At 44.3% G+C, this 27,946-nt stretch overlaps 1 protein-coding gene across 3 annotated transcripts in view; it reads right to left on the reverse strand.

Moving 5' to 3' along the window:
* The window catches only part of LEKR1 (leucine, glutamate and lysine rich 1), a 122,879-nt gene that overhangs the window by 24,640 nt on the left and 70,293 nt on the right, over positions 1 to 27,946 (reverse strand). For all 3 annotated transcript variants that reach the window (XM_069975295.1, XM_069975293.1, XM_069975296.1), the window contains 2 exons: positions 22,183 to 22,264; positions 1,374 to 1,451 (listed from right to left, as the gene is read on the reverse strand). In XM_069975295.1, coding sequence (XP_069831396.1) covers positions 1,374 to 1,451; positions 22,183 to 22,264 — 160 coding nt within the window. The remainder of the gene's footprint in view (positions 1 to 1,373; positions 1,452 to 22,182; positions 22,265 to 27,946) is intronic.

The raw sequence follows: 27,946 nt of genomic DNA on the forward strand, positions 1-27,946 counted from the left end.
TATCCTCGGTGCCATTTCTGCGCACTTAAGCCCGTATTACACGGAGCGATGTTGAGGACCAAATGAGCGCTAACAGCCCTCGCTTGCTCCTTCTTCCCCGCTCACTGCAGGCGCTATAACACGCATCGGCAGCGAGCCAGTGAGAGCCAGGGGGGGCATGGGGAGCTTCGGGGGGGGGGGGGGGGGTTGCCCGGGTGATCGCTAGATGAAGGTATGAGGCATACCTTCATCCTCGGCGCCTCCTGCACAGTAGGGAGCTATTAGCATTGTCTTACCTGCTGATAGTTCCCCTTTAAAGCGTAACTGTCATTTCAGGGTAATTGTTTTGAAAACATTAAATATCAACAGTACAAGCGATTTTAAGAAACTCTGTAATAGGTTTTATAAACCAAAAGAGTTTCCTTCTGGACTGAAAAAGCAATCTCCCAGCCTCTCCCCTCACTTCAGAAGAAGCAGGATTTCTGTGTCCATTATGTGGCTATGGAGAGGGGAGGGGCTGTTAGGAGTGACTGAGCACGGAGCAGTCTTGCAAAGCACAACATCCTGCAATCTTCTCTCAGTAAGTTCATAGATAAGCACTGACCTTTCTGACCCCAGAATCCTGCGTTTTAGGTGCCCAGACAGTCTACAAACAGCTGACCTTCATGTCACCTCTTCCTGCTCCCTCATCTCCCTCGGCCCCTCCCCCCTCCATAAGGATAGAATGGAGAGAGCAGAGCCCGTCTTCACTGGCTTCTCTCTGATGAAGACGTGTTTGCCTGATAATGCACAGATAAGAAGTCAGGGGGGGAGGCTGGGAGATTGCTTCTTGAGTACAGAAGGAGGCTTTTTTGGCTAATGAAACCTATTACAGAGTTTCTTAAAATCACTTATACTACTGATTTCTGCAATAAAAAAAATATGACAGTTACGCTTTAAGAGTAGGACACATTACTAATAGGGAATACAAAGGACCATGCAACCATTTTTATGTTGGGTTCAATATAAGTTGAATCTTGAATTACTCTAGCCTGTTACCCTACCAAGGCTTTCATGCGTCGGTATATGTTGGGGTTGTCATTTTATTTACTGTATAGGGAGGGGGTATTCCATACAAAAGCATGCAGTAAATGTGTATACTGCTCAATATATTTTTAATGTTGGAGCCTTTTCATGACAAAAGACACCCAATCGTCTCCCTCTGGGCTTGCATTAGAGAAATATCTTTGGTATATACTTAAGCTGGACAGTATGCAATGCACTCTGAAAAGAGCCTAGTGTAGCCAAGTATGTTGGGTTTTCATTCATTTTTTATGTATATGACCTTTCATGCTGAGCTGGATTGCGTTCAGGCTGTGTTATTTCTAACATTAAACACGCACAGATATACACACCTCAGTATTATGGCGTCTTTATCCAATTCCAATCTCTGAAGTTTATTTTGGAGGTCATTTGCTTCTTTTGTTTTATTTCTATATTAAATAATAATGATATTCATCAATGATACTTTTATTAATGATATTAATAAAAGTAATGATATGCAATAAACCACATAGAACTTTGGTGAGCAGTCAGGAGCCAAAAGAGTCACATTTCCAATACTATAAAAGTTTCCATTTAATTTTAGCTGAAGAAAAAGCATAAAAGCAAAAATATATATTATATACATAATATATACAGCATACAAACAAAGACTACAGACCTCTTCATTGTTTGCTCTCTGGCCTAAAGTATACAGTATGTCTAGCCACAACTGAACACCATCCTATTCTTTTCTTAGGCTGGGTTCACACTAGGTATATTTCAGTCAGTATTGTGGTCCTCATATTGCAACCAAAACCAGGAGTGGATTAAAAACACAGAAAGGATCTGTTCACACAATGTTGAAATTGAGTGGATGGCCGCCAATTAATGGCAAATATTTGCTGTTATTTTAAAACAATGGCTGTTATATTAAAATAATGGCAGTTATTTACCGTTATATGGCGGCCATCCACTCAATTTCACCATTGTGTGAACAGATCTTTTCTGTGTTTTTAATCCACTCCTGGTTTTGGTTGCAATATGAGGACCACAATACTGACTGAAATATACGTAGTGTGAACCCAGCCTTAAAGTGTAATCAGTTAGATGCCTTTGAAGTCCGTGCTGCTCGGCCCCAGGTGCCTGGTAAGGCTGGATCCAGTCCTGGCAGAAGTTTCCCTGGACTGGATCCAGATTTTCCAGGCACCTGGAGTGGAGCCGTACAGAATGGCACAGACTTTAAAGGCAGACGGCTGATGAGCGGATTGCTGAGCTAATGAAGTGATTCACTTTGTTTGTACTGTAAACTCGCTTATCTCTATTTGCAGCATCTTGCCACCGAACTTTGCTAGAGCAACATTGGAATCATGCTTCTCTGCACAGCTGTAGAGTTAAAGCGTAAATACCAAGTGACTATAGTGCAGCCCTGAGCATAGAATATTAAGTTGAAGAATATTAAGTTGAAGGCTCCTGTCACATATCACAGAGCATGCCTAGAAACATTTTCCATAGAAGTCAACAACACCCATCCAGTGTATTGCTCCCTGCTGTAAAGCATATTTCTAAATGCTGTTTACAGGGCAGAAGCTCAAACAATATAGCTGTCTCCACAATAATGTACAGAAACAGAAATTTAAAGAATTACAATCAAAATTAGTGACTGATTGGCAAAAAAATTAAAGTTTCAGTACAACCCCCCCCCCCCCCCCCCCCCTTTAAATCATATTCCCTTTAAATCATAAAATAAAGCTTTCTACTGTGGTGGCTCCAGGGAAACAAAGCTTTATTACTTAACTCTATGTGCTAACTGGTATAACATATATTACAGTATATATATAAACATACATATACATAAAACTGTACTGGTTTATGAGATAGTACAAGTATCAAAATGTTCTGATTTATGCAATGACTGCTTGTGGCAAATATTTTTGAGAATGAGAATATCTGTTTGTTGTGGCAACCTGGTGTGTGGTGAGTTCTCTTTATGCCTATGAGAATATTATCTATTCACCTGTGTAAAGTATTGATTTTTTTTTTCCTTGGGGTTCATTTTGTGTATTTTTATTTGTAAATTAAATAAATATTGGGGGAGACTTACTGCAGAGGAGCAGTGGAGTAGATTCCCATAGTGACCAACAGTTGCGTTGCTAGGGTCCTACAACATCAGGGGCACAGGACCCAAGAGTTGCATCTTGCTCAATAAAAGGTTTGACACAAAATCAGTATGTTTAACCCCTTGAGCACACTGTGGATTTTGTCCTTAGGGACCAGGCAAATTTTCATTTTTTCATTTTTGTTTTTTTGCTCCTCGCCTTCCATAGCGCTTTTATTTTGGGTCTTAATACTTGCGTCACAATCTCTAGTTTTCATTGGTGCCATATTTATGCAGATGTTTTGGTACCGCTCCATCATGGTGGTTAAATAAATATTGTAGTTAACCCCCTCCACTGCCAGGATGCCCATAGTATTGTAGTTAACCCCCTTCCAGAATGCCCCTAGTATTATACTTAAAGGAAATCTGCCAGGTCCCTGCCAGGTAGAGCTGCAGATAGGTGTAGCACTTTAGATTCTAAGGAAAATACTACAAGCAGATAGCTGTGGCACTTCAGCTTCTGAGGAAAAATGCAGTTTTATAACTTTGCAAATGGCCATCAGCAAAGACAAAAAAATCTCCCTAGCACCTATCTGCCTGTGTCTGCAGTTCTGTACCTGGTACGAACCTGACAGACTCTTTTAATCCCCCCACTGGACGCATCTAGTATATTTTAACTAGTCTAGTTAAACTACTCCCTACCCTCGGGCAACCCCCAAAGAATTGCCCCTGGTCTGGGCAAAGTAAAAAAAATATTATTCAAAGACAAAAAACATATAACCAGCACTCCTGTGGCCAATTAAAGCAACACTGGCTTTGTGTTCAGTTTAGTCTACGTTCACACATGTATGCCAAATAAAAAATAATACCTTGCTGAGGTGGTTTCCTTGACTGGAGAACGCTTTGGCTTGGTTGTTCCTTCCCGGAGGGAAGGTCTGGCTAGTTCACTGACGTCGAGACATGTGATGGTGTCTCTGCAGTGTTCTTTTGCATATTCGATTTCCCAGGGGGCAATGTTCTAGAATACACTGACGTTGAGACACGTGATGGTGTCTCTGCGGTGTTTTGGTTGATCTCCCTGAGGTCAACCAGCGTCCTTTTGCATGCACTTACTAGTCATTGCTCCCACTAGCCAGAAACCTACTCCACACTGATGAGGGGCAAAAACCCCGAAACGGCTGTCTGTGGATGGATACCTTGCTGAGGTGGTTTCCTTGACTGGAGAACGCTTTGGCTTGGTTGTTCCTTCCCGGAGGGAAGGTCTGGCTAGTTCACTGACGTCGAGACATGTGATGGTGTCTCTGCAGTGTTCTTTTGCATATTCGATTTCCCAGGGGGCAATGTTCTAGAATACACTGACGTTGAGACACGTGATGGTGTCTCTGCGGTGTTTTGGTTGATCTCCCTGAGGTCAACCAGCGTCCTTTTGCATGCACTTACTAGTCATTGCTCCCACTAGCCAGAAACCTACTCCACACTGATGAGGGGCAAAGACCCCGAAACGGCTGTCTGTGGATGGATACCTTGCTGAGGTGGTTTCCTTGACTGGAGAACGCTTTGGCTTGGTTGTTCCTTCCCGGAGGGAAGGTCTGGCTAGTTCACTGACGTCGAGACATGTGATGGTGTCTCTGCAGTGTTCTTTTGCATATTCGATTTCCCAGGGGGCAATGTTCTAGAATACACTGACGTTGAGACACGTGATGGCGTCTCTGCGGTGTTTTGGTTGATCTCCCTGAGGTCAACCAGCGTCCTTTTGCATGCACTTACTAGTCATTGCTCCCACTAGCCAGAAACCTACTCCACACTGATGAGGGGCAAAAACCCCGAAACGGCTGTCTGTGGATGGATACCTTGCTGAGGTGGTTTCCTTGACTGGAGAACGCTTTGGCTTGGTTGTTCCTTCCCGGAGGGAAGGTCTGGCTAGTTCACTGACGTCGAGACATGTGATGGTGTCTCTGCAGTGTTCTTTTGCATATTCGATTTCCCAGGGGGCAATGTTCTAGAATACACTGACGTTGAGACACGTGATGGCGTCTCTGCGGTGTTTTGGTTGATCTCCCTGAGGTCAACCAGCGTCCTTTTGCATACACTTACTAGTCATTGCTCCCACTAGCCAGAAACCTACTCCACACTGATGAGGGGCAAAAACCCCGAAACGGCTGTCTGTGGATGGATACCTTGCTGAGGTGGTTTCCTTGACTGGAGAACGCTTTGGCTTGGTTGTTCCTTCCCGGAGGGAAGGTCTGGCTAGTTCACTGACGTCGAGACATGTGATGGTGTCTCTGCAGTGTTCTTTTGCATAAATAAAAAATAATAAACATCCCACTCACCTGTCCTCCGTTCCAGCACTGGCAAGCCTCTTCATCGGCTTTGTGTTCAGTTTAGTCTACGTTCACACAAGTCTGCCAAATAAAAAATAATAAACATCCCACTCACCTGTCCTCCGTTCCAGCACTGGCAAGCCTCTTCATCGTCCTACAATCTCTGGCAGAGTGTGCAGGTCTTCTACAGGCAGCGTACGATGAAATCACGTCATTGGGCGCCCCCTGTAGGAGACGTGCACCGATCTGATATATAGGAACGTTCCAGAGATCAGAGCCCCCTAACCTGGTTCTCGTGGAAGTGTCTGAACCCGTCTCTCCAGAAGAATAAGAGCAGGTTTGTTTAGGAGGGACAGGTTCAGCCATATCCATGAGATCCAGGTGAGGGGGATCTGATCTCTGGAAAGCTCCTGTATGCCAGAACATGGATGCAAGGCCCCGGCATCACTCACCCCCCCCCCCCCCTCCAAACCGCCTGACCACTGGCCCCAGAGCCGTGGCCCCCACACCCCCTACGGTAAGGCTCCAGTTGCTGGCTCCCCCACCTTATTAAAGCCAACCCCCCCCCCCCCAGTTGCAGTGCCAGCCAGAGGCAAAAAGTTTTGGGGCTTGGGCCCTGGACATTTAAGCCTAGCGACGCCCCTGGCAACTAGTCAGATCCATCTTGTTGTGGTTGTGACAACAAGACCAAATTCACTTTTATTAATCTTTGGCTTTGTGAGTCGCAGCCAAAATCACTGCATAGCTTTAGCTTTATTTGACATTTAAGCGGCCTCATAATATATAATATAATATATAATTAGAACACATATCTGTAAACGTTTATAAAAAGCATCACATTTATATCACAATGGAGGTAAGTAGAACATTTCACGAGAGTTGCATGCAGCTGCCAGATGACCCAGATCTGCTGATGCTGTCCCAGTGAATAAGGTAATTACAGAGAGAGATTTATGAAGGCTATCACACATGATCATATAATTAGAAACATAAATTATTGTTCTTATTCAGGCCAGGTGAAGAAAAGCGGAAGGAGATTTTGAATATTTAGGACCTCCGACATATCCTATCTTCTTATGCCAAGAACAAAGCTGTATATGTTATATAGGAGGTAGGCATATGTATAATGCCATTATACTCAACAATTATCTAAACATGCTGACCTGTGTGTGCTACTAGCGTGTTCACTGAATAGCAGACACTTTGTTAAATTAAAGCGACTCTGTATCCACAGTCTGCCCCCCACAAACCGCCTGTACTTTTGGATAGCTGCTTTTAATCCAAGATCTGTCCTGGGGTCCGTTCGGCAGGGGATGCAGTTATTGTCCTAAAAAATTTTTTTAAACTCACAGCCCTGTGTCAAATTGGCGTGGCCTAGAGTGTCTGTGGATTAGACTTGCACTGCCTCTCCGTCCCTCCCCCCCCCCCCCTCTTCATCATTAGGAATGCCCCAGGTAGCATTTTTCCTATTCATCACCTGTCTGAACACTGCACAGGTGCTCGATGGTTAAGGCACCTGTCCAGTGTTCAGAAAGGTGATGAACAGAAAAAAAAATCCTCATGGTGAACAGGGTGGGGAGGAGGGATGGAGGGGCAATGAAAGTCTAATCCACAGACACTCTAGGCCACGCCAATTTGACACAAATCTGTTTTTTAGGACAATGACTGCATCATCTGCCAAACAGACCCCAGGACAGATCTTGGATTAAAAGCAGCTATCCAAAGGTACAAGCAGTTAGGTGGAGGCTGATTTTGGGTACAGAGTCGCTTTAAAGGCCCAAGTAAGTCTGCTTATACTGAAGTGTTAATCAAGTGCGGAACTACCGATGTAGAAGTCGTAGCGGCTGCTACAGGGCCCCGCCGCATCAGGGGGCCCGTGCCCCGGAGCGACAATACCTGCAGCACCTGGCGGCCGAGCAGGCCTCCCTGGTGCTGCAGTTGTTTGGAGTCCGGTAAGTGGTGCGGGTGTCCCTTGGATTCCCGGGCAGCGCAGGCTCGGTGACGCCGGAGTTGGTACTTCCGGCACAGGGAACGTCGCTAACATGCGCTCCCTGTGCTGGGAGTCCCCGCCACCATTGCACACTGAGCTCTCTGGTAACTGCGCTGAGAAGGGATAGGACGGGACTGCCTGCGCTGCCCAGGATTCCTTGTGACACCCACAGGGAGATGAGAGGACAAGAGAGCTGCGACGGGGGAGCGAGTTGTTAGGTGAGTTGTGTGTTTTTTTTTCTTTTTATCTGCTTTGCAGAGGGGGCATCTATATAGGGGCAACATAAGGGGGGTCACATAGACTCAGCCTAAACACTAAATAAGGGCGTAATGGGGCCAATACAGATGTGCAGTTTATAGAGAGATGAGGATGGTACCAGAGTGAGGAGCCTAATATGGAGCATCTGTGACAGATGCTCCAGCATGCTCCATGATGTCACATCCCTGCTGGAGACATCAGGTTTCCTTGCTAAGGTCCCACGCAGTCCTCTCATCAGTGAGGGGGAGGGGCAAGGGGAAGTGAGGACCTCGGCAGGAGACAGGCACCTGGAAGCTTGACAGGAAGAATCCATTCAAAGACCCACCGGGGGAAGGGGGGGGGGCTGAGCCTGCCGGGAGGGAGATGCTTACACAGGATTAACCCTACACCTCCCTCCCTACATGGACAGCATGCAGTGTGGCCAGTGCTGTGTCCAGGTAGGGTTTCCACATGCTTTTTGTGCGTGGGACTGGCTCCCAGACACCACTTCTGGGTTTGGGCTGGTGGAGGCCCCCTAGTGGTGGAGGCCCCTAGGCACGTGCCCCTTGTGCCCTCCCTTTAATACGGCCCTGCTGACCTGTCTCTCTTTATGTAGTGATAACTCTGCAATGCTTTTGACTATCACGGTTATTCTGAGATTGTTTTTTCTTGGCATATTCCTCTTTATGTTTAAGGTATAGTTTGGTTGATACACAACATTTGCGCAAAAATTAGAAAATTTTACAATCCTTTATATTCAAAATTCTTTTTTCCTAAGAAAGATAGTCATGCCACATGAACTAATTATTACTGCAACATCTACAACATGTCTTCTTTATGGTGACATCATTTGGTGAACGTCCTTTTTACTTGTTAGGACATTAGAGGGCTTCGAAATTTTGCAGCAATTTTAAAATTTTCAGGAAAATGTCAAATTCTGACTTTTTTAGGGACCAGTTCAGTTCTAAAGTGGATTTGTGGGGCCTGTATGTTTGTTACCCCCATAAATCCCTCCACTGTAAAAACTGCTCCCCTCAAATTATTTAAATTAACATTTCATAAGTTTATTTAAACTTTAGGTGTTGCACAAACATTTAAGCAAGTTGGAGGAGAAATTTTAAATTTTCATTTTTTTGGCAGATATTCCATTTTAATTCATTTTTGTCTCTAACACAGCAACTACTAACTGAGAAATGGAACTCACTATTTATTCCCCTTATTCCAGTGTTTCTATAAATCCCCTATATGTGGCCGCAGTGCGTCCCCTGACTCAACCACAGGCCGCAGACATGACAGGGACCTGGGGAATTTTGGGGCCTTTTTTTATTTCCGTTTTTTTTAGCCATTATATCATGTCACAGAGGCCTTGCGGTGCCAAAATATTTGTGAAAGACAAGTTGATGTTGATTTAAACAATCAGTGCAGGGACCCGATCGTTAAAAGGGGGGGGGGGGAGGGGAGCTGAATCGGGGGGGGGGGGGAGGGATAGAGCCGGACCAGGCAAGGGAGAAACACGAGGGGAGCTAGATTGGGGCGGGCGGGGGACGGTGGAGCTGAATCAGGGCTGCAGCGTCTATGGGGTTAACTGCCCGGGGGGAGCATCTGGTCAGGTTTTTCGCCCCTAACATTAGCATTAGATGAGTGAATCTACAGTAGGAACAAAGCAAATCACTTCATTCCTATCTGCATTCTGCTTATCAGGCTGCGGGCTTTGAAGTCTGCTCCGCTCCGTGCTGCTCCTCCCTGGGTACTGGGAAAATATGGAAGTTTCCCAGGACTGGATGCGTCTTTTCCCAGCACCTAGGGAGGAACAGCACGAAGCGGAGCAGACTTTAAAGCCCCCAGCCTGATGAGCAGAATGCAGATAGGAACAAAGTGCTTCTGGTGCGGATTTGCTGCTATGGGTTAACCTACGGAAATGCTTTGAATATTTACTTACAAATAAAAATATAGTATTGTAAAAAAAAAAAAAAAAAAAAGTCTATTTATACATTAACAACTATAGGGTTTCTTCGAAAATAAGACTGGGTCTTATATTTCTTTTCTCTAAAAAATAAGGCCTAGGGCTTATTTTGGGGGTAGGGCTTATTTTTGGAGAAACACAGTGGGGGATATTTATCAAGCATGGTGTAAAGTAAAACTCGCTCAGTTGCACCTAGCAACCAATCAGATTCCACCTTTAATTTTCCAAAGAGTCTGTGATTGATCTGTTTGGTCGCTAGGGGCAACTGAGCCAGTTTCACTTTACACCACGTCTGATAAATCTCCTACATGGTAGCACTCTATACAGTAATGTGTGTGAACTAGCCAGTATACGAATTCCAAGGCTAAGAATTTCTCCGCATCTCAGGGGAATACACAAAGGGTGTCACTGTACAGAAGCTATAGAGGATATATATTTTTATAATTATACAATCATAATAAAACTTGAGTTCTCTTACAACATACATTAGAAGAGAGTGATTTTACATGGGTAGTTACAGAAAATATACTCACTATAAGAGATGGCCCTTATGAGAATGCTGAGAATAGAATACTGTATTACAGAACAAGTTATTACTGACAAAAGATGTGAGTCAGACCTACGGTATACTATGACTGATGGTCACATCATCACACATCACTAAATATAGCATACACTTACTCCTCACATGCACGTATCATTGTAAGCTGAGGCCCGGATAAGTATAAGAGTCACGGACACACTAGTACTCATTCATAAAGATGCAGCTCTTGTGCGGGAAGAATGAATGGATTATACTGGTAGTAACCTAATAGACGAATGTAGTAAAACGTCACGGCAGAAAACACTGTCTGCAATGATTTCATGTACTAAACCTGTGCATGAGCCACATATTCCTGAATATCCACCAGTACTTTGTATAAGATCAGGCAGTGTTTCATCTACAGCTGACTACATTCTGAGCGTCAGACAGAAAACATCAGTAATGGGCACAATGGAGACCTTTTGTGGGTTTACATGCTATGATTGTGTATGTCATACAATGATTTCTACCCTATAGGCTTATTGGCCGGTGTAGCTTGAGAATCTACTTACTACTTTCATGGGTCTCCTTATGCCCATTTCTAGCATAAGGCTATGTTCACACAACGTAACAGACCAGCCGTTCCGCGACCATGGCCGGGTCACGGAACGGCCAGTCTGTGCCCGGATCATCGGGGCCGGTACTTAAGTACCGGCCGGATGATACGTCCGGCCGCAGAGCTCTGATGCAGGCGCATCAGCGCGCGCCCGCATCAGAGCTTCCCATAGCACACAGTGAAGCAAGCGGCCGGAACTGCTTGCTTCACTGTGTGAACTGACAGGGCTTTCTGAGGCCGGAATTCAGTTGTCAGTTATCAGTTATTTGTGGCCCCGTATGGGATCCCGGCCGGAGCGTATACGATATGGGATCCCAGCCGGAGCGTATACACATCAGATAAGGTTATGTTGCAGTTTATCGCATATGTAGCTGCGGTAACGATAATTGGACGATAACACCCCTTTTACAAGCCACACCCACTTGGCCATGCCAAACTGGGGATATTTTGTTTCAATAATGTAAAAAAAAGTACAGTAACTCAATGAACAGCATCCGAAGCAATGTACACACTACAAGACATGTATATACAGGTATACAGCATACAGCTATGTACACACTACAGTATGTGTATACACAGGTATATAGCTATGTACTATAGGGACCCAGAGTATATATGATGGGTATATACTATATACAGGTGACAGTACAGGGACATACAGTATATATGGTGGGTATATAGTATGTTATGTATAGGTGACAGTACAAAGGCACTGTTATGGGGACACTATGAGTGGCACATTATAGGGGGGCTGTAGATGGCACTGTGCTGACACGCTGTGAAGATATCTATCTATCTATCTGCTATCTCCTATCTATCATCTCTCTCTATCTCCTATCTATCTATCTATCTATCTATCTATCTATCTATCTATCTTCAATCGATCGATCTCCTAATCTGTCTGTCTATAGATCCAAAAAGTAGCACCACTCCAATTGAATGAAAAAAAATGTGTAGATTTATTCAGAATCTATGTCAAAAACAATGACATTTCTGACCACAACCGTGGTCTTTTCTCAAGCCAAATGTCTTTGGTCAGAAACGTCGCTGTTTTCACATGGGTTGCTGACTGTTTCAGTGACTGTCCTTACATTCAAGACGGCAGTGACTGCTGTGCTGCTCTGACACGCCGGGCAGGTTGGGGGGCCGCTGGGACGGGCAAGTTGGGGGGCCGCTGGGACGGGCAAGTTGGGGGGCCGCTGGGACGGGCAGGTTGAGGGGGCGCTGGGACGGGCAGGTTGAGGGGGCACTGGGACGGGCAGGTTGAGGGGGCACTGGGACGGGCAGGTTAAGGGGGGCGCTGGGACGGGCAAGTTGGGGGCGGTTAGGGGGCGCTGAGACAGGCGGGTGGCAGCTCCGCTGTGATGTGCTGTGACGGGCTGCTGAGAGAGGCAGGTGTGGGCTCCTGGAACAGGCTGAGACGGGCAGGGTCGCTGTGCTGGGACGGTGACGCGGGGCGCTCTGACACGCCGGGAGGTTGTGCTGAGACAGGCGGATGGGGGCTTCGCTGTGCCGGGTCGGTGGGCGCTGGGACAGGCTGAGACAACCGGGCTGCTCGGACACGCTGGGCTGGGGCGCTCAGACACACAGTGCCAGTCTCCTATGTGCTGTCTGTGCGTCCCTGCACACACAGCACACGAGACATCCTCCACCCTGTGCAACTCAGGGCTTAGACGGAGAGATAGTGAAAATACCGCAGATACCGCCCTGGCAAAGTTGAGGTCGGTTAACCAATGCCAGTGACGGTATCGGTATTTTTACGGTATACCGCCCAACCCAGCTACGTCTTTGTTTTATCAGATCACAGCACTTGATCCCAAAACACATTTGGTTTAAGCATTGTGTGACATATTAGAGATCTTACAAGAACATATGGCTGTTGAGTGCAGGCAATGCACCCTGAGAGGCTTGACAGGTCAGAGAATATACTGTATAATATTTTGTGGAAGGCAGAGAGGATCAGGAGACCACCATACACATTTGTGGTTAATGATTGGCCAAGTGGGCATTTCTTGTGGAACAGCTTGTTTCATCCTTGCCTGGCCACTTTTAAAGAGTGGGGACCTATAATAAGCTAACTTTTAAGCCAAACCAGTTAATAAAGTTCTGCAAGCATAAAAAAACAACACTTTTGGACTAACTTGTTGGGCGCTGGGTCCACCACCATTTCAGCAAACTAGCACATCTGCATATTTACAAGATGGAGGAGATCTCAGGAATCAGGGGGCAGTATGAGGAATGGACAGCACCATTAGAATCAGCTGCATTAGATCAGGTTATATAGAAAGCTTTTTAGTAATTGCTTTAAGACCAATTAGTGAAAACAATGTCAAGAATGGACTTGAAAAGAGGAGAAGTCTCAGTTTTTCCTTTTTGACCTGTTCTTCATTTAAAGGCTGGGTTCACACAGCGTAAGACACCGGCCGTTCTGTGACCTGGCCGTGTCACAGAACGGCCGGTGTTAGTGAAGATCACGACTGTATCGGCTGGATGAACTTCATTTATGTTGAATTGTGATGCAGACGCATCTGTGTGCACTCGTATCCCAATTCACTATTACACACAATGGAACTGACAGTTCTCTGCGGCCGCTATTCAATGAATAGCAGCCACCCAAAACTGACATGTCAGTTTTTCTTGTGGCCACTAGGGATCCCGGACGTAGTGTATACGAAGATGGGGCAGATTGGCGTCAAAATATTTGCAAAGGTTATTTTTGCAAATACTTTGTTTACTTCTGCCCCATCTGCGCCACCTTCGCCAGTGGGGCGGAGAGCGGTGGAGAGGGGGGTGCGTCAGCAGGCAGAGGGGGAGCAGCCTCTGCATGCCCCGCATTTATAATTTTTCCGGTGGAAAAATGACACTGAAACCTACGCCAGCGTTTCAAAATCTTCCCATGGACGGGCTCCGTGCGATCGGGATTTATTTAGAAGCAGTGCGCCTCTACATAAATCCCCTCAGGGCCGCTTTAACCAGAGGGCACATGGTGCACGTGCATCGGGCCCACTGGTTAAAGGGGCCCCCCCGAGCAGGCCGGCCGTTGCTATGTGTGACCAGTGCGGTCGCACAGGGCTCCGGCCACCAGCCTGTCAGGGGGGAGCGCCATGGATGGGTAATCTACTTACCCCTCCATGGCGCCCCCTGCAGGGCCCCCCCTGTCCTTCGCTGCCCCCGCCCGCCTGCTGCCGCTGCGGCGCTTCAGCGGCAGCGATACTGACAGAGAGAGAGCCATTGGCTCCCTCCCTGTCAGTCACTCTTGTGGCCGCACTTCCTGCGGTCACAAGAGGCCGCACTCTCCCTCTAGCGCCCGACATCACTGGAGCGTCGGCGCGAGGGTAAGGGGAGTGCAGCCTCTTGTGACTGCAGGAAGTGCGGCCACAAGAGAGAAGAGAAGAAGAACGCGTGGACCTAGGTGAGTAACAGTGTTTGTTTTTTTCAATGTTATATGGGAGGGGGAGCACATATACTATTGGGGAGCACAGGGGAGCTATATACTATGGGGGAGCACAGGGGAGCTATATACTATGGGGGAGCACAGGGGGCTATATACTATGGGGGAGCACAGGGGAGCTATATACTATGGGGAGCTATATACTATGGGGGAGCACAGGGGGCTATATACTATGGGGGAGCACAGGGGACTATATACTATTGGGGAGCACAGGGGAGCTATATACTATGGGGAAGCTATATACTATGGGGGAGCACAGGGGGCTATATACTATGGGGGAGCACAGGGGGCTATATACTGTTGGGGAGCACAGGGGAGCTATATACTATGGGGGAGCACAGGGGAACTATATACTATGGGGGAGCACAGGGGAACTATATACTATGGGGGAGCACAGGAGGCTATATACTATGGGTGAGCACAGGGGGCTATATACTATGGGGGAGCACAGGGAGCTATACACTATGGGGGAGCACAGGGGGCTATATACTATTGGGGAGCACAGGGGAGCTTTATACTATTGGGGAGCACAGGGGAGCTATATACTATTGGGGAGCATAGGGGAGCTATATACTATTGGGGAGCACAGGGGAGCTATATACTATGGGGGAGCACAGGGGAGCTATATACTATGAGGGAGCACAGGGGAGCTATATACTATTGGGGAGCACAGGGGTCTATATACTATTGGGGAGCACATGGGAGCTATATATTATTGGGGAGCACAGGGGTCTATATACTATTGGGGAGCACATGGGGCTATATACTATGGGGGAGAGCACAGGGGGGCTATATACTATGGGGGAGAGCACAGGGGGGCTATATACTATTGGGGAGAGCACAGGGGGGCTATATACTATTGGGGAGAGCACAGGGGGGCTATATACTATTGGGGGGAGAGCACAGGGGGGCTATATACTATTGGGGGGAGAGCACAGGGGGGCTTTATACTATTGTGGGAGAGCAGGGGGGGCTATATACTATTGGAGAGCACAGGAGGGCTATATACTAATGGGAGAGCGCACAGGGGGGCTATATATTGGGGAGAGCACAGGGGGGCTATATACTATTGGGGAGAGCACAGGGGGGCTATATACTATTGGGGAGAGCACAGGGGGGCTATATACTATTGGGGGAAAGCACAGGGGGGCTATATACTATTGGGGGAGAGCACAGGGGGGCTATATACTATTGTGGGAGAGCACAGGGGGTCTATATACTACTGGGGTGAGTGCACAGGGGGGCTATATACTAATGGGGGAGCGCACAAGAGGTCTGTATATAACTGGAGGAGCACATGAGGGTCTATATACTACAGGGACACCTTAAAACTATGGAGGCACAGAGGGGTGTAACTACTGTATAGGGGTACAGAGGGGTGTAACTACTGTATAGGGGTACAAGGGACCTAACTACTGTATGTGTTGGAGCCTAAAATATTTGTCTGGCAGATTCTTGAGAGAAAATTCACAGCCAGGAGAAGACTTCAAGGTGGCCCAGGCTGGATAGAGAGAAAAAGAAAAGGTGACAGACTCTGATCGGAGAAGACGCCCCCGGTGAGTCACTGGATGTAACTGCACTCTGTTATAGGGTTGTAGTGTTAGGGCGGTATTATGTAATGGTATCATTGGTGATATCTTTCTGTTTTGTTTAGTGCAGTTTTTATGTAATATGTAATCACTGTATGGTGGAAATAGTGTTATAAGGTAACTACTGTATGTATTGGGGCTCTTGATACAGTGTGGGGGCAAATTCAGTACATTATACAATGTGCCAAAAGGGAAGGGGGGGCCCACTCTTGAGGGCTGTGCACTGGGCCCACCAATGTATTAAAACGGCCCTGAATCCCCTGAGCTCCGGAACTGCGGGGACATTTGTAAGCCCAGCGTAAAAAACTCCGGACTCCATAAATGTCCCCCAATATGTATACACCCCAGCCGGAATTTCATTGATTTTAGCTCAATGCATATTTTGAATTAATCATGGCCGTTGTTGCAAATCGCAGCGGTGGCCATGATTAGTTCAAAATAAACGTTGCGTGAACGTAGCCATAATCTGTTCCTTACTTTGGCCTCAATATTTGCCTTTGAAAACCTGGGTGTATAAACACACCCTTAAGGATTTCTGAGTATTTTTAAATAATTGCGAACAACAAGACTGAAGAGCAAATAGGAAAACATTTTCCACACTACCACAGATTTTCTAGTGCCATTCATTCTTCTGCTATCTCACTCCATCTTGTGTGATTTTTTTTAGGTTAAGTGTTTTTAATGGTAAACTTAATGAATTCTTTAGGGCTTTCTCATCTTTGACCTGTGTAAAGAAAACACTTCCTGGAACTGCTTCTTGAAATAGAAAAAAAATGTGCTTTTTTAAATGCCATACTACCACCCAGGCTGCCTTCTGTGTAACTCCAGTAGTCAAACTTTACACACATCTTATTATGATATTTAATATATTCAGTGTATAAGACGCTTCGCACTCAGCGCTTAGCTTTAGTATAGGTCGTCCAATAGCTAAGCCCAGATAACAAGCTAAGAAAACCCTGGCAATGGAAGTAATTAGCAGCTCACACTCAATTATTCATTCTTCCCAGTGGAATAAATTACAGTTCACCTTTCTGTACATTTTGTTCACTTTGTTAAGTTCCACCACACTTTCCACACATACCCGTAAGTGGTTAAACAGGCTGTTGTACCTGGAACAAAGAACTAACAAATACTGGTTTTAATCACTTGTTGACCAGAAATGAAATGACAGCACACATGGGAAGAGGCATGCGGTAAAGCAAGATACTCCGTCTATCTTCTGTCAGTTGCTAGGGTGAGATCCATATATTTATACTAACAGCATCTGCTGATCCTATAGAGCATCGTCTGGGGCCACGGAACAATATAACCAGAATCTAAGATTTATTTCTCTAGGCAATTCTCATAATACTATATTATGGCTGAGTTGTAACATTTACCTTAATGATGTTTCGATGCTGTGCTCAGCGAGCAGATGAGAACCATTACACAATATGACTTTATTTCCCCCATCTTGAAATATTTATGCAAAAGGTTTTAGTGGTAGAAGCAACAGCATTGTGTTTCCACAGACCCCTGCTTATTCTCATCTGACAAGGAAATGAATGACTAGCCCAATGCACAACACTGTAGGTTAGTGGTACTCCCAAATGTTATATAAGAAGTCATTTTATTTTATTGGATTATAAATATATTACAAAATATTTCTAAAAATAAGTAAATATACAATAAATGCATGCGCCTCTTACTAAATCCGGCTGGGGAAAATGGGGCAGGGCCTAATTTAAGACCAGCATACCTTATAAATGCCCATTTGTTCCCTGCAGCACAAACATAACACTGTGCCCATTCCATTCAAAGAGTTGTCTGTGTAATGCAGGGCTGGACATGTCCTTCAGACTGAGAGACCATGGCCAAAAGATGAGAATCCTGAATAAGGCCTATTCCTATATTGAGTCTGAATTCTGTTATACAATATATGAACATGTTAAAGGTAATCTGTCAGCAGCTGGAGTAGTGTTGGTCTCTGTCTCCTTGTCCGCTGTGTCTCTGTCTCCTTGTCTACAGTCTTGCCAAACATACTAACCAAGTGTCCCAGAGGAGTAGTGGCTTGGCGTTCGTGCTGCACTTCGGCACGCCTCACCACTACTTCCTCCTTCCTAATTCTGCTGAATATTTACCGGTGTCTGGCCTCCCACTCCACCTTGGCATCATCTTCTTCCACACACGCCCTGTTGCTGGCAAGGGCTGCGTGAACCCACTTGCCAGTTCGTGTCTGTGCTGCTGAGCTATCGGTTGTGTTTTTCTGGTAACCGCGATTGCACATGCCCTAGGTTGGGATGCACAACGCACGTGCGCCGCTCCACCGGCCTATGACACAATTGCAGGTATCAGGGGGCGCCACTATGAGCTCAGCGGTGCAGACGCGAACTGGCGCATGTGCAGAAGAAGGTGACGCCAGGGTGGAGCGGGAGGCTGGTCATCAGTAAATATACAGCAGAATTAGGGAGGAGGAAGTAGTGGTGAAGCTTGCCAAAGTGTGGCACAAACGCCAAGAAACTACTCCTCTGTGACACTTGGTTACAGTGTGTTTGGCAACACTGTATCAAATCTACAGCACTGATGGATTTAATACAAGCAATATGCACACAAGGAGACAGAGACCTGCACTACACTATCAGCACCTGGGGTCCGGTCCAGGCGCTGACAGATTCCCTTTAAAGCATTGTGATGTGAAGGGACACACGTAGAGATGAGGAGACCAAATAGCAAAGATGAAAATAGGGCCACTTTGCCGCATTGGTTAACATCACCACACTTTGACCCAACTAGGACAGGAGACCTTGATGCTTGTTTGCCCACATCTACACTCCTTATTCCTTGTGGGGAGAGAATCACTGAACAGATTGTAACCACAATAAGGAATGCAGTCAACCTGGGCTGGTGGTTACTTTTATGCGAAACACAGTTTACTTTTTATTCCTGTAAATGTAGACTTTGTTCTATGCTTTTTATAAAGTATCCCTAGATAACCTTAAAAAAAATCACAGGGTTGGGATCTACTCCTACGTTTTGCTGTACATGCTTTTCTTCTGCTATTTAAAAAACCAGCACATAAAAGACCTATTCCTGCATTGCCCCTTTGTCCTCAATACTGGAGACCATATGAGTAGCATTTCTGCAGTCCTGGCTTGTGTTCACATCTTAGGGGCTTCAACTTTTTCTAACTGTGAAATTATAAACAATAAAATTCCTTTAATCTAATATAAAAAATATCAGTTCTGGTTTAGCCCCTAGCTGCCTTAAAAACTTTATCTATATGATGTTATGACAGAAGGAGCCCCCTCCCTCTAAATGATTGATGATGGGGTCACTATTAGCAACAGCATCAGTAAAGATAAATGGCTATGTTTGTTGTAATCTGAAACCCTAACAATTTCAGCATAGTGTAAAGGCCCAACCACACGGGCTGATCAGCTGCCCAATATTAAATGCTGATATCACCCCATGTAATCAGCGATCAGCCTATAAATGAACTGATGCGCGTTTGGTGGCTTATTGCTCACTTTTGTTATGTCACAAAATAATCTGCCATTGGCTGCACATCTCCCTGTGTAATAGGTGATATACGGCTGGCAGCTGATTAACACTACATACAATCATCTAGCTGCACAATTACTGAGCTTTGTAATACATGACAATTCTCTGTTGTGTTGTGCTGTTTCTATTGTTAAAGTGTCACTGTCGTTATCATTTTAAAAATCTAAATCAACAGTAGATGTGATATAAAGCAAGTTTGCAATTTACATTAATTTTTTTCCTACTTCCTGTTTTCTGACTCTTTTTTCTCAAGAAACAGGAAACAGTCAGAAAACAGGAAGTCCAGTGTATCCCAGGTCATCTGAGCGCTCACAGAGAGAAGGCAGTCATGTGATTGATCAACACATTGAGACGTGACTTTTTGTACTGAACAGAATTTCTGTATTTAGTTTCTTTTTTTCAACCAGCCCAAGTCAGAAAATCTGCCTTCAGGAGACTGGACCTGGATTTCTGGTAAGTTCAGCTCTGTTTTACAACATGATAACAACAAAAATAGTGACACTTTAAGGGTCTGACTTTTGAGTTGCTTTGAGTTTCCTATCTTTAGGCTTTGACATCCTCCTTGGTCTACCTGTATGTTTTCCTTTGATATCCTTTACTTTTGTTCATACATGCATCAAATTTGACACACAGCTGAGTAGGAACAACCTACATCTTTTATCATACTTTATCTTGAAGGAGTTTTATAATGCTTTCCATTGTGTCAATTCGCAACACTCTTCTTGGGGGTCATGTTTTCTATTAATCCTATGACTCTGTAAGGTCTGTAGGCATTTCCGCTTCTTACTGCAGACTATTTTGCACCAGTGTTTGTTTTATAAATAAAAATGACAAGATGTTTCCATCACTTTTTCCTCTCCTTAATTTGAAAATAACATACTGTATATCCTAAATTTAATTTCATATATATATTTTTTCAATTATTTTACAATTTCATATATTTTAAAAATATTGCTTTGTGCTTTAATCCATTTTGATGTGATTTATTCATTTGATAGGTTTGAGGTATGTTTCATGAAGCCAGAATATTCAGCTACAAAGCGTTGGTGTCAATTTGTATATTGCCTACAAAGTACAAATTCTGTAGTTGTAGTTATATTTATATATAATAAAAGCATAAGTAAGTATGCATGGTGTTTACAGTAATTCCCAAAATGTACGCCAGTCTTGTTAGCGATGATTTAGTATGTGGACACATACACTTAATCTGTATGCAATCCTTCAGCAATGCTCAAGGAAACAGGGGAATAAAATCTGCTGTATTAATGCAGAAAGTCTCTCTAGCATCCTGGGAAGTGAACCTAATGCCTTTCATTAAAAAGTTATCAGAATCCAGTGATTAAAGAATGTTCATGAGAGAATGTAATTTTATCAGCATTCCCAATAAGGCGTTGCTATGCATTCATAATATTTGCAGGTTGTCATGCATTCAATCTTCCACTTCTGGACTTGAAAGACAAGCCTACTGAGAAACGCACAAAGGAAACACTTTGCAAGCATCTTTGGAAAGCTCAGCACATTGTGAAAAGTTGGTGGTCACACTAATATGTGATCCAAAGCAATGCACGCTTCCAGAAAGCACTTCCATGTGAAAATAAGGTGCACCCCAAAAATGAATAAATAATGCATGTAGTTAATGCACCTTGTAAAAATAATAATGTACACTGAAAGAGATAATAAACGTAAAGTATATATTATCTTTCTGTGTTATTCCCAGTACTTCCATTTCAGCCTACTGTAAAGTTTACTTGACGATAGGTCATCAATATTAGATTAGAGGAAATCTGACACCCAGCACCCCCACTGATCAGCTGTTTGTGAAACAGAACTGATGCGGACAGCTCCCAACCTGTTAAGTGGCCATTCAGGGTAACTGCAGCTCTGCTTCCATTGACTTTAATTGGAAATAAGCTCCTGTACCCCGGCTTGGCCACCGCATAGTGTACAAAGCTATCTGCTTCCTGCTTTATTTTACAGTGTATGCCACTGCCACAACTTTGGCTGACTAACAGCTGATCCGGGGGAGGGGTGGGTGTCATCCACCCACCAATCTGATAGTAAAGATCTATTTTTAGGATAAATCAATAAATTTTGCCCAGAAATCCCCTTTAAGGCATGTTCACCGGATTTCTGGCCTACAAATACCACAATTTTTAATTGGAACAAACGTGCCGTAAAAAAGATAGCCAGGGTTTTGTGGGATTTGGCATGACCTCCAGCAGCCTGACAGATTTACTATAATTTACATCAGAAAGTTGGCATTAATCATTGCAATCAATGCCAGACATCAACTTACTAAGAGGTGTGCTCCTCAGATCTAATGTTATTGCATCTTTGCATTAGGATGATTGTATGAATTATTGGTTTTAATAAATGTTCCTGTCTCTGTAATTATCACCCAAAAGATTACTAACAGACCCAGGAAGCATCTGCCTATACCACTGATATTTTATCATCAGCTCAAAAAACTTTTGCATATATATTCAAAAATATTTGCAGCAGCTCTTATTCTACTATATTCTACTATAAATATAGTATAGGGGTAGCTTCCCTTTTAAGAGAGCTAAATGATGCTATGTTATTATTGTAACTTCCTGAAATTAGAGAAGCCTCTAGGCAGTCCCTATGCTGTAAAAAGGGTTAAGTGACAAAGTGTATCTGAAACATTCCCTAAGTAACCGTTGCAGACCTTTGTCAATGTCATCTGCTATTCCTTTCATAAGCAACGGATATCTCGGAGTCAGCTGCAACATATTATTAAGGGGGTCGTCCCTCTCCTGTCATACAGAGGAAAGCGATTGTGTTAAATTGTCATATGATGTGTTTGTTTAGGAGTAGAAAGCAAAGCTGCTTACATGGAAATATCCTTGCGGTGTTGCAGTTCTTTAGTTACATTATGGAAATCCGTTCTTACTGTTTCCAACTGTTGTTGTAAATCTGGAGAAAAGAAAACCGTTATAATTAATGGCTTGGATTCTATAATTACACAATCACATTACAAATTGCTTTTACTTCAAGAAAAAAGAACAAAAACTGACTGTTTGCTCTGATGTCTGAACAGTAGGCAGGAAGTATTAATAGCGATAGCCAAGGGTTTACGCCAAAATAAGCAGCACCTGTCGGGAGCCAAACTATTCTGCCTGGAATGTCTAGAGGCGAGCCTGATATCCACAAAAACAATGTTTTACTGTATTTTATGCATCTGTAGCATACAGCAGGCAGCATAATGATTCCTGGAGGCAATCTTCTGCACTGACTCTATAAATCCCACACCATGCCATTCCAGAATTGTACAAATATTTTTTATTACACCTATTGCCTTCTTATTACACAACAGGTTCCTGCTAGAGATTAGATTATTCCACCTTTAAAGCCAGGTCTGTGCTCTGCTTGCTTCTTGTCATCATGCTACTTGTTTGTTTGTCCTTGTTTACCCCAGCAACGTACCTGGAACATGATGGGCACTAACAGGAGTTATGCTAATAACAATCCAGCTTCTTTGATCTGGTGCACCTGTCTAGTCTGCCTAATGCACTGTATATCAAGGTGTGCCCAATGAAAGAGAGTACATCACATAACCATCCAAAGTTCCACCCTTTTACAATAAGGTGATGGGAATAAACTTGATTATCTTGTGACAGTGGCACCTGTCAGTGGGTGGGATATATTATGAAGCAAGTGAAATTAATGTATTAGAGGCAAAAAATGGGCAAGTGTAAGGCTATGTTTACACTATGTTTAACAGCATCCATTGCATAGTAACAGACGCTGTTAAACTGCTGCCCACCAGTCTGCATTAATGACGTTCCTGCAGCCCATACCTCTGTGTCGGCTGCAGGAACGTCCTTTTTTTAACATTGACTTGCAGGTACCATCGGGTGTGCCTGCAAATCAATTAGCCATTCACTTCAATGTTAGATGCGGCGTAGCACATTACATTATGTGAACAGCTATTATTTCTGGAAGTAATGTAATGTACAACGCCGCACATTACAACATGTGAACAGTAGAGATGAGCGGATCGGGTTCGGGTTCAAGTCCATCCGAACCCGAACGATCTGCATTTGATTAGCGGTGGCTGCTGAACTTGGATAAAGCTCTAAGGTTGTCTGGAAAACATGAATACAGCCAATGACTATATCCATGTTTTTCACATAGCCTTAGGGCTTTATCCAACTTCAGCAGCCACCGCTAATCAAATAATCGAACGTTCGGGTTCGGATGGACTCGAGCATGCTCGAGGTTCACTCATCTCTAGTGAACAGCTATTATTTCTGGAAGTAATGTAATGTGCGGCGCCGCACATTACATTGTGTGAACAGCTATTATTTCTGGATGTTGTTCACTGAACAGCGTGCTGAAATAATAGGCAGGTACATTATTTTAACATCTGTTTTAAAGAACGGGCGTTAACATAAGGATGTGTGAACACAGCGGGCGGCATTGCATTGACTTCAATGCAATGCCACCCCTGCAGTGAAAGACGGCCGCTTATTTCATTGCAATCAGCGCCCGTTCTTTACTGAAATCTTATGTAGTGTGAACATAGCCTTAGGATCTAAGTGACCTTGACAAATATTAAAGGTTACTGTGATGGCTACACTTGGATGCAGTTGGTAGTACCTACAAAAAGTGGTCAAAGGAAGGGCAAACAGGGAACCAGCGCCCAAGACTCACTAATGCATTTGTGGGGGCAAGGGTTAGTATTTGGTCCGATCCCACAGAAGGTGGAGAATAAATTGCTGAAAAAGTTATTGCTGTCTCTGATAGAAAGATGTCAGAACACACAGTACATCACCGTTTGCTGTCCAATAAGACTTGTGTGATTCTCTGGGCAGTGTTCTGCTAGGAAACCTAAGGGCCATATTATACAGTTAGACCGCCACTGTAAATGAGCACCAATCTGCTCGATCGGCGCTCATTGACAGAGCCTACATGATGTCTGTGCAGCACTTGCTTTTAGTGTAACATAAGTATATACATACCTCGCCACACTCCCTGATTCTTCTGCTGCTCCCTCATGTCTCCCTGGCTTCTGCCCATTCCTCGCAGCCACCACGAGAATTGCAGAGAGAGTCTCTGAAGTGATAGGCCACTCAACCAATCACTGACGTGGTGCTGTCCCTGTCGGCCAGTGGCTGGCTGAGTGGCCTGTCACTTCAGAGACTGTCTCTGAACTACCTCTGGCGGCTGCGGGCAGCAGGCAGGCACTGGGAGCATGAACAGATATGCATATACTTATTTTCTTTACATAGTCATCAGCTGACTGACCAAATCCAGTATACTAAGACCAATGATACCAATAATACCAGTATAAGGGGGCAACTATTATTACCACAACATGACCATTACCATTGCCACCATACTGTTATTCACAAAATCCAGTATACTAACACCAACAATAGGAATAGTACCAGTTTACAAAGGACAAATAATAACAGTACATCATGACCACACATTACCCTCACATAATGACCAATACCACCACAGAGTTACTTATTAAAATCCACTGTACAAAGACGCCCTTGGCTATCACACCACACCACCTCTCCTGCTATCTTTCATTGCACGCTCTTCTCTCTTCTGGTGCAAGCAATGTGTTACAGAGATGTTGCCTGTGCTGGAAGTCCCCAGAAGCCAGTCAGCGTTAGACTATGTTCACACTGAGCAAAACAGGCGGATGTCCACTTTGAATCCCGCCTGCCTCACCGTCTGAAAGTTATGTATCGGGAGCCTCTGTGGAGGCTCACAAGACATCACATTGAGACAATAAGGCAAGCGGTATTCCAAACAGAGTCCGCGGTGCGGGTTCCGCTCAGAAATTTCACTAGTGTGAACAAGCTCTTACTGTTTAAACTACATCCGCGTCTTAAAAGCGCACTGATAGTTGGCAGCCCTTCATCAGAGCATGCTGCACAGCTGCCAGGTCCTTCTGTGGGCCACTCCGACACTGTACATAGATCATTTCTCCCCACATACCAAAAGCAGACCACATATTCTTCTTATATACCTATATTAGCTGCATAATTCTTATTTCATATTTTCATCTTTATATGAGTGAAAGCACTTCTCTGCAAAGATTTACCTTATGTACCCCCTATACACATATTCATTCTCTTCACACGTATAATATGCAGTGAGAAATTACAGTATCTGTCTCCCTGACATACATATTTATATGCTGTATATATCGCTGCTGCTCCTGGGCAGATCACAATACATTTCAGTTAAAACGGTCTGTGTTACCTGCCAAGTATCAGTGATATACAGCTTGAAGCTATTGTTTTTCATAAATTATTACAAATATGTGATTGTAGTATAATGGTAGTCATAGGGCCCATATATCCTTAGACCTATTGTGAAGTCAAGAAGGAATTTGGGTGGAAAATGAATTCACCGGTGTTCTTTAGTGGGAAATGCATAAAAAAGGCATTGTTCTTGAAACACCAAGCAGCATTACATTCACATCACTCACATGCCCTGGAATACACACAAAATACCTTTAGAAAATAATGAAGAAAAAAAATCCTGCCCCTGATGTGATAAGAAACACGTGCAAATATTCAGATAATGAAATTCTCATTCAAGGGGCTTTTTCTCATAAGAAAGATTATAGACAAATGATTACAGTGTGGAAAGCCTAAATGAGATGACAGCCTTTCTTTACATGAAAGCATCTGCTGAAAAGATATTATTTGAAAGTCATCTGTTTTTCAGTACATTGTGCAAGCAGATCAGTAACTCAAAAGCTTTCCTGAAAATGTGGAACAGAATGCTTGTCATGTTTTGTAATAGCAGAATGGCCCCACGTAAGGACAGAATGGACCATAATAGGGACATTGCCTGTCTGGGCTCCAACACAAAAAAATGCAATCATCACACTATATTAATAGTGGATTCTGATGAAATACGCAATTTATTAGCAGACAGTTACTTCATCTGCAGGCAACCAGATGTATTCTAGGGAAAAACGCTGGAGTTTTCCTTTAAGGGTCCAATTACATGGAGCGACTATTTGCCGAATCAGGCCAATTTGTGCAGATATCACCCGGTGTAATAAACACAACGACCAGCCGAGGAGCTGATCATCGTCTTTCATCAAGTCATCGTACAGACCATGCATCGCTTCATGTAATAGGAATTGCGCTGCTAACGGCTGATGAGAGTACGTAGAAAATGATAAAACTATACCCACCTCTCTAGGCTCCCTGGTGTCCTTTTGGCTTCTCCTGCTCACTGCAGCCACTTCTGACACATCTCTGCAGTGACAGTCCGCTCAGCCAATCACTGGCGGCGGCGCTTTGCCCCTTTTCTTTATATGCAGAAAGGGCTACACGGACATTGCTAGTACTAACACTAGCTGCACGAATGTCAAGCCGTGTAATAGGCTTGGTAACTGAGTACCAATCTAGCAGATCAATGCTTACTTACACTATGCATCAGGCCGTAAAGTCCTAAGGCTATGTTCCCACAACATCTTTTTTTGCCCATTTGATGGAAAATAACAGTAGTTATTTCATAACAATGTTCATTATTGTACAAATGATGGGCCTTGTTTGGCGTCAAATAGTGAAAAAAGACATTGTGAGAACATAGCCTCTAGGTGGCCATACACCTTCAATAACTTACATTCGGCACCCATCCTTTGCATACACAGGAGTGTTTCTTTGTTATCTATGGGGAGGAAAAGGGTAAACCACAGCCAGAAAGCTCTGACTGTGGCTTAATTCTCCTAGAACAAAGGGTCGGGCAGTCACTTTCAATTAACTCCTATCACCACCAATATCATCTGTTGGTGGTTGCTTTGGAGAGCCCCATATATAAGGTTGACCCCCCAAGGTGTATGCTGGTGGTGCTGGCCGGGTTCTGGTGGGGCATTTTGGGTTTGGTCCTGTGACATTGGGGTTGCAGGGTCATTCCATGGCCTCCCTTCCCTGCATGTGCACGCTTTGCGGGGTTGGCAGTCACTGACCAACATGGTAGCGTAGGGACCTGTGTGAACCAGGGGACCTGCACGTGGTACACGGGGCTATTATGGTTTGATCAAATTATATACAGACACCCTGGTGTTGAATTTTGAAATAGGCCTAGCGGCATTTGTATCAGCCATAGATGGGATGTGCAGCCGTTCCTTTCTTTCCATGTCGTGTATGAGGTCTTTATACTGACCCGTTTTCTCCCTTTTTTTTTTTTTCCATTTGTTTTTTGCATAAAACGGATGAATAAAAAAACAGTAAAAACACAGTACTAACCCAGCGTAAGCCAGTATCAAACACCTTTGCCAGTGGTTTATTCCCTTCAGAATGAAGGGATGAGGCAGTTAATATCCAACTTTCAAGGAACAAAAAGATTAGGCAGTTAAATATCAATATGCCTGATCCTTTGTTCTGATGACACCATCTGTTGGTTGAGAGCTGTGGGCCAGTGCAGGTTTACTTTTTTCTCTAATGTTTATGGGAGACCTTAAAAAAACTAGATTATGGGGGGCAGCCAGGGATTTATTAAAAAAAAACAAAAAAGCTCTCTACAGCACCAAAGGACATGCTGATGCTGTACATTTCTTATGAAAGATAGGTCTCAACTCCAAGAAAGACTACCACTTCTGGTATCAGATCTTTG

The sequence above is a fragment of the Dendropsophus ebraccatus genome, chromosome 6 (assembly GCF_027789765.1).
Source record: "Dendropsophus ebraccatus isolate aDenEbr1 chromosome 6, aDenEbr1.pat, whole genome shotgun sequence".
Lineage (NCBI taxonomy): Eukaryota > Metazoa > Chordata > Amphibia > Anura > Hylidae > Dendropsophus > Dendropsophus ebraccatus.